Source organism: Dama dama, chromosome 5 (assembly GCF_033118175.1).
Source record: "Dama dama isolate Ldn47 chromosome 5, ASM3311817v1, whole genome shotgun sequence".
Taxonomy (NCBI): Eukaryota; Metazoa; Chordata; class Mammalia; order Artiodactyla; family Cervidae; genus Dama; species Dama dama.
In genome coordinates, this window is record NC_083685.1 from 53,537,121 (window position 1) to 53,550,398 (window position 13,278).

General features: G+C 40.3%; 1 protein-coding gene across 1 annotated transcript in view; it reads right to left on the minus strand.

The window, feature by feature from the left end:
- TBC1D9 (TBC1 domain family member 9) overlaps positions 1 to 13,016 on the minus strand; it is a 128,106-nt gene extending 115,090 nt beyond the window's left edge. The window contains exon 1 of the mRNA XM_061142395.1: positions 12,786 to 13,016. Coding sequence (XP_060998378.1) covers positions 12,786 to 12,915 — 130 coding nt within the window. The 5' untranslated portion in view covers positions 12,916 to 13,016. The remainder of the gene's footprint in view (positions 1 to 12,785) is intronic.
- Between the last annotated feature and the right edge of the window lie 262 nt (positions 13,017 to 13,278).

Consider the following 13,278-nt stretch of genomic DNA (forward strand, 5'->3'; position numbering starts at 1 on the left):
CCCCTCTGCACATGAGGCTTCCCTGGTGGCTCAGTGGTAAAGAATCCGCCTGCCAGTGCAGGAGATGTGCGCTGGACCCCTGGGTCCGGAAGATTCCCTGAAGGAGGAAATGGCAACCCACTCCCAGTATTCTTGCCTGGAGAATCCCATGGACAGAGGCGCCTGGCCGGCTACAGTCCACGGGGTCACAAAAGAGTCGGATACAATGGAACACACACATATACACATGCACACCTCTGTGTGTGATGATGCCAAAGAAGAAAATAACCGCAATATCCCTAAAAAAGGAAGTCAGCCTCATTCTCTCAAATTTCTGAAAGGAAAGCTTGGAGTACATTTTCTCTTCCCTTCTTTTGGAGATCCATTTACAAACCACCCAGAAGATGTCAAAAGCCATCTCAAATCCTACACACATCACACATATTTGTTCTTAGAGCTGCTTTGTAGAAAAAGGTAAAGTCTCAAGACAAATTGCAACAGGTGACTAAATCATTCTTAGACAAAATTCTCTCGAAGTGATAAGCAGAGGGGGAGGAATTCATGGAACAAGCAAGCAACATCTGCTCTTGTCTAACCATGCTTCTTGCCAGCAGCATTTGCTTATTAAGTGACTGAGCCATTGCATGCACAGCTACAGACCACTGCCCACCCCAACACACAGTCACACCAGGCTCCATTAGGCATGAACACACTTTAGTGCCTTTTACATATAATAATCTACAAGGAAAAACGTTAATTGCTAAGTGCAACAAGGAGCAACTTTGCTAATACTTACAAATTGGCAAGATGAGTATTTTACCCTAAAAATAGGCATCTGTTAACTAGTGAGGGCTTCTAGAACATTTGCTTTGTTATCTCTCCTTCACTACTGTGAGTTCTTTGACTAGGAAGGAAGTTTTCCTCCACCCTGGCTGGGTCTAAAAATTAAAGCTGACATACTAAGAGGGGAAACGATGCAAATTGTATTAAATTTGTACATGTACATGAGAACCTACACAAGGGAATGAAGATCCAAAGAAGTGGCCAGAGAAGGAAGCTCTTACAGTTTTTAGACAAAGAAACATTTGTGAAGAATTGGCAAGACAAAGGGATTTGAACTAGGGATATAGTTCCACTAGGGCAAGCTAATCCTTATACTCTTTAACTAGGAGGAGAAGTGTTCAACAAGGTTTATTTGCAGAGTCCTCTGGTGCTAGCTCTGGGCTGATAAGAGTATTTCTAGCAAAAAGAAAATTTATTTCCTACCTTTAGGCAGGAAAGGGGGAGCTTTTTCTATGTTTGAACGTGGAAGTGTTGGTCACTCAGCTGTGTCAGACTCTTGGTGACCCAATGGACTGTAGTCTGCCAGCCTCCTCAGGCCATGGAATTCTCACTCCAAGAATACTGGGGTGAATTACCACTCCCTTCTCCAGGGGATCTTCCCGACCCAAGGATCAAACCTGGGTCTCCTGGGTTGCAGGCAGATTCTATGTTTACTGCTTCTTAATTGCCTCCCTTTATCAAATGACGTGTTTCCCTAGTTGCAATGATCTCCATGTGATGCAGAAAGTCCAATTCCCAGTCTAGTGCTAATCTCAGATCAGAACACTGGGGTACAGTCTGAGTCTGCACCCGTATCACCCCCATGCCTATGTTCTTAGCTCTCCAGAATCTGTTCATCCCAGTTTGATCGCTAGGTTAGTAATGGCTCAGCAAGAAAACTGGCCTTTTCTTTCTTTTGTACCTTTATAAAGTTCAGCCTTGGAAACACAGTCACTACTCAACACGTTTCTGAAAGAACAGCTTTTAATTTTGGGTAATGAGAAATTGAGACTATCACATGTTTGGTTTGGGGTAATGAGAAGCTGTCTCAATCTCTTGGTGACGTCCTCTAACTTGAGGCACCTATATTCTAATTCACCTGGGATCCATAAGCTCCTAAAACTGCATGTAAAATTTTTCAGTGTTTTCATTTTTCTGAAGGTAGAGTCAATCACTTTTACTAGCTGTTCAAGGGGGACAAATGAGGAAAATAAAGTCAATCTATATCACTAGTCTCGTAAAGAAAGATCCAGACATAAATAGGCCCCTACTCATTAGCTGTGTGACCCATGGCAAGTCACTCAGTTTCTTTAATGCCTTACTTTCCTTTTCTATAAAATGGAGATAATAGTAGCACCACCTTACAATGGGAGGCAAGGTAATCCACATGACAACCCACTGCTGAGGACAGCTATACAAATGGGACAAAAATATACTTAAAAATATCAAAGAATTAAAAAGAGACAAATTACTTCACCTGGGAAAGTAGCTCAGAGACAAGAACCTGACTTGTTGGGGCGCGGGGAGTGGGGAGGCACTATTATTTGCTTCTTCCCAAAGGGGCTTCTGAGTGGCTGAGACTCTGGATGTGCTTTTAGCAGAATTTAGTAGCTTCCCTGGTGACTCAGATGGTAAAGAATCCATCTGCAATGCGAGAGACTCAGGTTCAACTCCTGGGTCAGGAAGATGCCCTGGGAAAGGGCATGGCTACCCATTTCGGTGCTCTTGCCTGGAGAATTCCATGGTCAGGGGACCCTGATGGGCTACAATCCGTGGGATTGCAAAGAGTTGGACAAGACTGAAAGACTAACGCTTTCACTTTCACACAGAATTAGAGACTGGGAAGACAAAGAAAGCTATCAGAACCAGCAAAAAGTTGGGAAAGTAATGATGCTCTCTTTGGGTTGAGACCTTGGAGATTTACAACCTAATCATAAATGCGTATCTTAAGTAGGCAAAACTCTCCAGGTTAGAGTTCACTTTTGAAATACAGCAACACCTAAAAATAGTTATTTTGGTTTGCAACTGGAAGAAAAAAATTCTCTCTTACACCACCTTCTATTTCAGATTACTTCTGCAAAGAGTACAATGTCCAGTACATAATGAAAAGTAACCAGGCATAACAGCACGAATGAAAATTAGAAGAAATGACAGGCAACAGAACAGACCTACATGGGCTCAAGATACTGCAGCTCACAGAAACTTTAATGAATGAATAGGCTTAACAGATTAAATACAGTTAGATAGTGAATTGGAACATAGAGCAGAAGAAAATAACCAAAATGAACCAAGTAAAATTCAGAAAGTAACAGACACAGAGGATACATTGATGTCTAACATACATGTAAGAGAACAGGGGGAAAGCAATATTTGAAGAGGCAGCGGATGAAGTTACAAAGCTAATAACGATGGATCAAAGAAGTCCTACCACCTCATGCAGTGTTTTTAAAAAATCAACAAATAGCTGGATCCTATCAAAACTTTAGAAAACCATGGTCAAAGTGAAAACGATAAAAGCAGTTGGAGAAAAAGACATATTCTTACAAAAAAGCAGTCATCAGAGTGACAGTTTACTTTTCCAGAAAAAGAAAAGACAAATCAGAAGACAAGGTAACAGTATCTTAACCAAGTTTTAAAGAATTAACTGCCAACCATTTAAACCAGAAATGTACTTTAAGAATGAAAGCATAATGAATACATTTTCAGCTATAAAAAAAAACTGAGAGAATCTGTCACCAGTAGACTCTCACTAAGGGAAGAGTAAAGCACGTTTTTCAGGCAGCATAAAAATGATTCCAAAAAAAGTACAGAAAAGAGGAAAGAACAACAAAAATGGTAAACATATGCAGAAGTCTAACTGAATACAGACTTTAAAAAGTAGTAGTAATATATGTTCTTGTGTTGAAAATATATAAAAAATAAAATACAACAATGGCATATAAATTGAGGAATGGGGGGTTAAATGGAGTTAAAGACGTCAAAGTCCTTATATTATCCAGGAAAAGATTAAGAGTGCCAATTTTTAAAAATGTTTAATAAAGTGAAAATACCAGTTAACAATATATATTAAGTCAAGAATGCATTATAATCGCCAGAGTAACCACTAAAAGAATAGAGAAGTGAATATAAAACTTCTAACAGAGGCTTCAAAATGTAAGCATTAAAACAATATATAAAACAAAACAAAATGGGACTTCCCTGGTGGTCCAGAGGCTAAGACGGCATGCTCCCAATGCAGAGGACCTGGGTTCAATCCCTGGTCAAGAAACTAGATCACACATGCCCCAACTAAGAGTTCACATGCCAACAGATGGAGTCAAATAAATAACTAATTTTTAAAAAGAACAAAACAAAAACCCATATTCTATCAAAGGCAATGAAGGAAGGCAAAAAAGAACACTGAGCAGACAGAAAAAATAGAAAGCATTTAATCACTGCAGATGGTGACTGCAGCCATGAAATTAAAAGACGCTTGCTCCTTGGAAGGAAAGTTATGACCAACCTAGACAGCTAATTAGAAAGCAGAGACATTACTTTGCCAACAAAGGCCCATCTAGTCAAAGCTATGGTTTTTCCGGTAGTCATGTATGGATGAGAGTTGGACTATAAAGAAAGCTGAGCACCAAAGAATTGATGCTTTTGAACTGTGGTGTCGGAGAAGACTCTTGAGAGTCCCTTGGACTGCAAGGAGATCCAACCTGTCCATCCTAAAGGAGATCAGTCCTGGGTGTTCATTGGAAGGACTGATGCTGAAGCTGAAACTCCAATACTTTGGCCACCTGATGTGAAGAGCTGACTCACTGGAAAAGACCCTGATGCTGGGAAAGATTGAAGGTGGGAGGAGAAGGGGACGACAGAGCATGAGATGGTTGGATGGCATCACCAACTCAGTGGACATGGGTTTGAGTAAACTCCGGGAGTTGGTGATGGACAGGGAGGCCTGGCGTGCTGCAGTTCATGGGGTCGCAAAGAGTTGGACACGACTGAGAGACTGAACTGAAATAAGATAATTAAAACCCAAGTCACATGTATTAATACTTTGACTAAATAATCCAATTAAGGTGAAGATTTTCAAACTGGATTAAGAAAAAGAAATAAACATCTACTACTTATAAAGGACATCTAAAATAAATGGCTATGGAAAGGCTGAAAGTAAAACTATGAAAAAGATAACTATACAAACATAAGCCAAATCAATCTCTCGTTAACTATAATGATAAAGCAAAAAGTAATTCTGGAGATATAGATACTCACTAATGATAAAATGTTCAATCCACCAGAAATATACAATTATAAATGTATACAGTCCTAAAGAAAAAGTCTTAAGACACAAAAAGCAAAAATTGGAAGTATACCACAAGGACAAATGGTAAAACCATGAATACAGTAGAAGAACTGAACACAGCAGCTCAGTCGTGTCTGACTTTGAGATCCCATGGACTATATGGTCCATATATACCAGCCATCTTCCCAACCAGGTCGAGCCCAAGTCTCCCACACTGCAGGCGGATTCTTTACCAGCTGAGCCACCAGGGAAGCCCAAGTACAAGCAGCAAAGCTGGCCAACAGAATAAAGAGAGCAATTATCCAGCAACTGCAGGACACATTATTCTTCTCAAGCACAACACATTATTCTTCTCAAGCACAACACGTAACATTTACAAAAACTGACCATCAGCAGGGAATAAAACAAATCTTACTAAGTTTCAAAGCACTGAAGTCACTGCAGGTGAAGCCATGCTTAGAAGGAAAATTATCTAAAATGTATATATTAGAAAACAAGACTGAATATCAATTAACTAATATCATTTTCAAAAACTAGAAAATAACAATATATACCCAAAGGAAACAGAAAGAATAATAAATGACAGATATTAATGAAGTAAAAAATAAATGTAAACAAAAAAGATCAACAGGTCTAGAAGTTGATTCTTTACAAAAAGACAAAATTGATAAATTCCCAGAAAGATTAAGAAAGAAGGCACAAATAACCAGAAAGACTGATTAAGAACGAAGGCATAAATAACCAATGTCAAGAATAAAAAAGGAGGCTATTACTGTACATCCTACAGACATTAAAAACATGAGAATATCTTTAACAAACTTATGCCAATATAGTTGAAGATCTAGGATGAAAAATTATAAGAAATAAACTTATAAAATTGACAGTAAAAGAAAAAATTTTAAACATCTGAATGCTATAATACCATTCAACAAACCCAAAAAGGACACTTCAAGGCCAGACAACTTCACCTGTGATTTTGCCAAACATGTCAAGGTAAAATAATACTACTATCACGAAAACTCTTCCAGAACTCCACAACTTACTTTTAAGGTCAGTATAACTTGATATCAAAATTTGACAAGGATGTTAAGAAAAAGAAAAATTATAGGACTATTCTACTAACTTATTAGGATGCAAAAATTCTAAATAAAAGATTAGCAAGTGATATTAATGAAAATATAAAAATTAACATCATAGCCATGTTGGATTATTTTGTATATGCAAGTTTGATTTAACATCTGAAAATCAGTAAAAAAGTCAACACACTAACAGAATAAAAAAGAAAAATCAAATGATTACCTTAATATATATAGAAAAGCATTTGAAACAATTCAGCATCCACATATAACTAAAAACTTTTGGCAAACTAAGGATAAGAACTCCCTTTGAATGAAAAAAAAAACTGGAGGGAGGTGGGAGAGGGGATCAGGATGGGGAATACATGTAACTCCATGGCTGATTCATGTCAATGTATGACAAAACCTACTGCAATGTTGTGAAGTAATTAGCCTCCAACTAATAAAAATAAATGAAAAAAAAAAGAAAAGAAAAACTGATGTAGTATTATGAAAAACAGTACAGAGATTCCTTAAATAAATAAAGAGTTACCATATGATCCAGCAAAACCACTCTTGGGCATATATCCAAAGAAAACTATAATTTGAAAAGATAACATGCACCCCAATGTTCACTGCAGCACTATTTATAATAGCCAAAACATGGAAGCAGCCTGAATGTCCTCTGACAGATGAATGAATAAACAAGATGTGACATATATATACAATGGAATATTACTAAACCAAAAAAAAAAGAATGAAATAATTCCAATTGCAGCAACATGGATGTATGTATGGGTTATCATACTATGTGAAGACAGAAAAAGAAAAATATCACATGATATCACTTATATGCAAAACCCCAAAAAATGACACAAATGAACTTATTTACAAGCAGAAACAGACTCACAGCAAAAACAAACTTATGGTTACTAAAGTGAAAGGCAGGGGGCAGTTTGGGATTAACATATACATACTACTAAATCTAAAATAAATAATCAACAAGGACCTACTGTATAACACAGGGAACTACACTCAATATCTTGCAATAATCGATAAGGGAAAATAATCTGAGTATATATGCATATATATATATATATATAACTAGAATTAATTTCATAAATTAGCTAGGTTCTGGATACAAAGTCAATTAAATATATATATATATATATATATATATATATATATTTCTATAGGTTAGCAAAGAACTTGAAAAAAATTTAAAAAGAAACAATATAGAGCAGAGTAAAAAATATCTAGTAACAAATCTAATACAAGGTGTGAAAGACCTTTAGAGAAAACTATGAAATATCTTTGAAAGAAATTTTGAAAGATCTAAATAAATGGAGGAAAATACCATGTTCATGGACCAGAAGATTCAACATTATGAAGATATTAATTTTGCCCATTTATTTATAAACAATTCAATCTCAGTCAAGATCACAACAGTGTAAGTTTTTGTTGTGGCTGTTGTTCTGTTTTGGTGGAACTTAGTAGCTGATTCCAAAATGTTCTGTAAATGTAAAAGAGAATACCCAAGAAACTCTTAAAGAACAAGATAAGAGGACTTGGTCTAATGAATATAAACTCCTGTTATAAAACTGCCGTGTGCTATTGGTGCAAAAATATTCCTACAAACAGAAGAAATGGACTAGAGAGCCCAAACACATATTGGAGCACTTGATTTACGAACACAGTAGCCCCACAGGGGCAATCTAGTAAGAAGAGACTGAGAACAGAATGGACTCAGCAATAAATCATGCTGGGCCAACTGGATGTCCATAATACTCCTTAAATTAAAACTTTAACCCTATCTCACACAGTATGCAAAAGTTCATTCCCAGTGAATAAAGTTGGGGGTAAATAAAAAATGGGGGTTAAAACAGAAAAGCTTTGGACTTCCCTAGTTGTCCACTCATTAAAACTCTGTGCTTTGCGCTTCCACTGCAAGCGGTGCAGGTTTGAGTCCTGGTTGGGGAAGTTCCCCATGAACATGGTTACAGCCAGAAAAGAAAAAACAAAAAACACCTGAAAAGTTTCTAGAAGATAATGTAGAAGTCTATGTTTATAACCTCAGAGTAAGAAAAGACTTACTGAACAGGACACAATAAAACACTAACCATAAAGAAAAAAAAGACTATTAAGGACTTGATTTTTTAAAATTAGGAACATCTTTTCATCCTCAAGGATGAATGGGCAAGCAACTGAACGAAGACTGTGCCACAAGCACAGCCAACAGTGAGCTCATGTTCAGAATATATTTTAAAATACCTACAAATCAGTAAGAAAAAAACCCAAACAACCCAAATGCAAAGTGGTCAAGAGACCTGAACACTCATATCACAAAATGAGAAGGTGCTCAATCTCATCAGTAAGGAAAAAGCAAATTAACTCCACAATGTGACATTGCTGCAAAACCACCACAGAGGCTAAACTTACAAAGACTGACAGTGTTGGTAAGGATAAGGAGCAAGGGAAAATTCCCATTTGCTGTGGGTGGGAGTATGTTGGTACAACTACTTTGGAAAACAGTTTGGTATCATCCATTAAAGTTGATGAGGCACATAATCTACAAGCTAAAAATTCCTCCCCTGGATGCATGTCTACAGGCACCAAAAAACACAAACAAGAATTGCTCCAAGGAAGAGCCATTTAGGACTCCATGATGGATCTGTCTCTTTGACTATAACCTTTGCTTTTCATTGCTTTTGTTATTATAGTCATACATAATGACCTGCTTCAGGAAGCCCTGTGGCTCTGCCTAAAGAGATTAACACATCCCCTCCCTGAGGTTGGCCATTCCAGGAGATACTTGCAAGATAATAGCCTTTACTTCCTTCCCTTCTCTGTCCTAGAAAAGAACTGGATTCCAGACCCCAACAAGATGTTTATCTTGAGACATTAGTCTGCCATCTTGTCTGTCAGCCATGTCAGCCAACTTCTAAATAAAGTTGTTTTCCTTGCCTCAACACCTCATCTCTTGGTTAACTGGCCTGTTGTGCAGCAGAATGACAACAGCCACCTTACCCACAGACCCTAAATAACCATCCAAGGTCTTTCAACAGAACAGTTGATAAATTTGGCTAACAGTTTTCCACACAGCGTGGGGAAATGAATTCCAGTCACAAAGAATCTAGACACATGTCAATATATAATCCATGAGGCCATTCATTCCTTGATCAAAAAAGACAAGCAAAACCAAAACATTGTATTTACAGATAGGCTCTTTGTCACAAAAACTATAAAGAAAAAGGAAGAAGTGTTTACCAAAAAAACATCAAGATAGGTTTTTGTTCGTTTGTTTTTTTACCTTCAGTTGATGATGAGCAGTGATTGGGAGAAGGCCACATAGGGGAATTCTGAGGCATTGCAGTGTTCCATTTTTTATACTGGTGGTGGTTACAAGGTGTTACTTGTGATAAGTCACTGCACTCTGCATTTCTGTTTTGTGCATATATGTGTATGAAATTCCAGTTGCTGCTGCTAAGTCGCTTCACTCTGTGCGACCCTAAAGATGGCAGCCCACCAGGCTACTCTGTCCTTGGGATTCTCCAGGCAAGGATACTGGAGTGGGTTGCCATTTCCTTATCCAAAGGATGCATGCATGCTAAGTCGCTTCAGTCGAGTCCGACTCTGCACGACACTATGGACAGCAATCCACCAGGCTCCTCTGTCCACGGGATTCTCCAGGCAAGAATACTGGAGTGGGTTGCCACTTCCTTCTCCAGAAATTTCAGTTAAAGGGCATTAATAAATCAAATGCATCTACAATCTAAAAAAAAAAATCTCATTATGTCAATACCTATGTATATTGTTTGGAATCAAAAAGAGAATACTCTTAAGGGGGAAGGGGAGTATCCTCACTGTGGCCCATTATTTTTTATAGCTTTGGTGCCAACATCTTACCAAGCACCCTGGACCACTGAGCGCTTCTGACTAGTTCAGGTTACCTACTCATCCATCATGCATTTGATCAGCACTGGTCCAGATAACGCACATTACATAAGGGTCCTGAGATCTTCCGGAACATCTCCGATAACTGATACCCAACACTTGCTCTTCCTTCCTCTCCTCACAGGCTGATTTTCTTTCTTCAGGTCTCAGCCCCAGTGTCATTTCTACAGGAACCTCTCCTTCCTCCCACTCCCACCAGGAAAGGGGTAACCTACATGGTATTCCTCTCCTTCAGCGCTCGTCATTCTCAGTTTGCACCTATCTCCCAGATCCATTCCTGGGAGGCTGAGTCCTCGATACTAGATCACCAGGACAGCCCATCCAGCCAGTTTCTCTTGGGTCCCACAGATGAGAGGCAACAGCAGAAATTTGGAGGCAGGGAGAAGAGAGAAGCTGGACATGTCCTCCACACCCCCTTTTTGCTGGGGTCTCTGTTCTTAGGGGTGGCAGTTTCCCTGGAGGCCCAAACAGTTCCTGCCTGGCTTGGGTTCACTTGGCCTACAGCAGTATCATTCCTGCCACCTTCTCTGTGCCTTTCACTGCTTCTGGTAACCCTGCCTCCATCTAAGATGCCTTTTCACTAAACTCTCTTCATTTGAACTAGGTTAGATTGTTTTCTGCTAAGACAGTGGTGATTTTATATTAATTTATAGGATAATTTTCTCAGCATCTGTCTTCTCCCAATAGGCTGTGAGCTTCATGACACTGGTACTTCAGAAGTGACTAACCAATGTTTTAAATGATATGGTGAGTTAATAAATGCATGTGTGAGCCCACATTCCACATAGAAATGGAATACTATGCATTATACAAGGATTTCTAAAATGTCCTTGCTTCATTTGATATGGCACCAATTTATCTGGGGAAACATTTTTCCTATGTTGGTTGAAAATAACGTTTATTGACAGGAATATTTTTTACTGATTTCAATTATTTCAATTATTCTAGCAATAACTGTTAACAGGTATAATTTTTCAATTAAGAAGACAAGTTTATCTATCTGTAATAAGTCATCAACGATGAGAGTGGATTGAGTTAGTGGGAGTTAGTGGGAACACAATAAAAACGTTAACTGGAAAAAGATTTAGGGACTTTCCTGGTGGCCCAATGATTGGGACTTTGCCTTCCAATCCTTGATAGGGGAGCTAAGACCCCACAAGCCTTCAGGCCAAAACACCAAAACACAAAACAAAAACAATACTGCAACAAATCCAATAAAGACTTTTCAAATGGTCCACATCAAAAACAAACTCTTAAAGAAAAGGAAGGCTTTGCACCTTATTTTTTATAACCTATTGCAAATTACTCTAGAAAATAAATACTCAGTAGCTCATGGTGTGAGAAGAGTTATCTCCAGGCTGGAAATGTTAATACAATAAACTATCTACTCTACATTGCTGCTTTAGACTTAAAGGACAATCTGGGCTGATACCAATATTAAATATGCAAGTTTCATATTAATACATAGTTAAACAACTTCTACAAAATGAACTGGAAAATTCTGATTCTAGGACACTAGTCAGAATTTCTGGAACACAATCTGGAGCTCGGCAGATTCCCTTCTTTTATGGCAGAAAAAGTGCAGAAAAATCAGATTACCTAGAGGTGATCTGATGCATTAGCAAGGTCTTTCAAACCAGTAGCTACGGTCCAGTGTGACCCTTGAATTTCCATCTTGACAAAACCAGTTCGTACAGCAGAATCACAACTAAATACATACTATGTCAAGAATTTTTAGTTTATAGCAAGGCATTTTGGAAAGCAACAATTTACAAGCTCCAAGTGGGGGATGTATTCTGAATTCTGAAGAAATCAAGGTTCATCTCTTTTCTGCAATACTCTCCTGTTTTTTCTGCTAACTTTTTCACTGTAAAAAATATCCCTATTTTGTTCATTCAAACCAACAGAGAGAGGGCAGGGTCCCATTTCTCTAGTACAGTGTGAGTTCAAGATTCTCTGTCATCTCCCGCCACCCAAGATAGTAAAGGAAGACCTTTCTGATGTCTTGGGATAGGGTGGTAGGGGTCTGGTTTTACAAACTGGAATGAGATGGCATGGTTTTAGTACTAGTCACAATATAAAATACCTCTTGAGGGGGTTTGGGGAAGTGATTGAGTTAAAACAGTTAAAATGCAGTTACTTTACAACCAGATAACTTGCTTCGTTATGCCTAATTAGGTGCAACAACAATATTCCTTTTTCCTCCCTTTTTCCTTTTCTCTTCAGTCATAACTAACATAGGAAATGACCACACCAGCTCTTTACTGATTGCTTCCCTGAAAACAAAAGAGCATTTTATACCTGATCCTGCCATTACCAGTAAAGAGAATGAAGCAAAAATTAACTGCCCTTCACCTCTCCTGCCCATTCGGGAAGTACAGCATTCAGTTCCTAAGCACTGATGCTCCCCTCACCCCAGACTCTCTCATCTCCATTCTCATCAACACCACCCACCGACCGGGCGCCCGGTACACGAAGAAGGGCCCCGTCGCCCGACAGGGTTAGCAAAAACCAGCACCTCATTCAGTCTGAATATGACGACTCCTGATGTTTTCCACGCAGCAAAGCGGGGCGGGCGGCCCAGCCCCTAGGGACAGGGCGGCGTCTCGGGTGCCCGCTGCCCAGGACCGCGGGCGGCGCCGCAGCGCTCCCGGCCCCCCCACCCGCAGGGACCGGCCGCAGGTCCTTACCCGCCAGTCCGCCGCCGCCGCCTCCATCGCCCGAGTGCCCCTTCCTCCGCTGCAGGATGAAGTAAGGGTTGGCTCTCTCGGTGATCCACAGCGCGTTGGCCAGCAGCACCTCTTCGGGGTTCACCCACATGTTCCCTGGCGCCGCGGGCTCCCTTGCAATGGGGCGGCGGGTCGGGTCCGGCACGCACCGGCGCGCAGCCCCGGGCACACGAGCGCCCGCCCGCCTGCCCGCCAGCTAGGTGCGGCGGCGGAGAGCGATTTCACCAGGGGGCGGCCGGCGGGGCCCGGGCCACAGCGAAGCCCCCGCGGGCGGCCGGGGAGGACGGCGAGGACTCGGGCGCCGCGAGCAGCATCCTCTCCGCGGCGCCGCCGCCTCCCGCGAGCCCGCGGCCGCAGACTCCCGGGCCCCTTGGCTCCGCCGCCGGGTCGGGGCCCACGGCAGCGGGAGGAGCGAGAGGAGGGGGAAGGAGAGCGGGAGGAGGAGGAAGTGGTG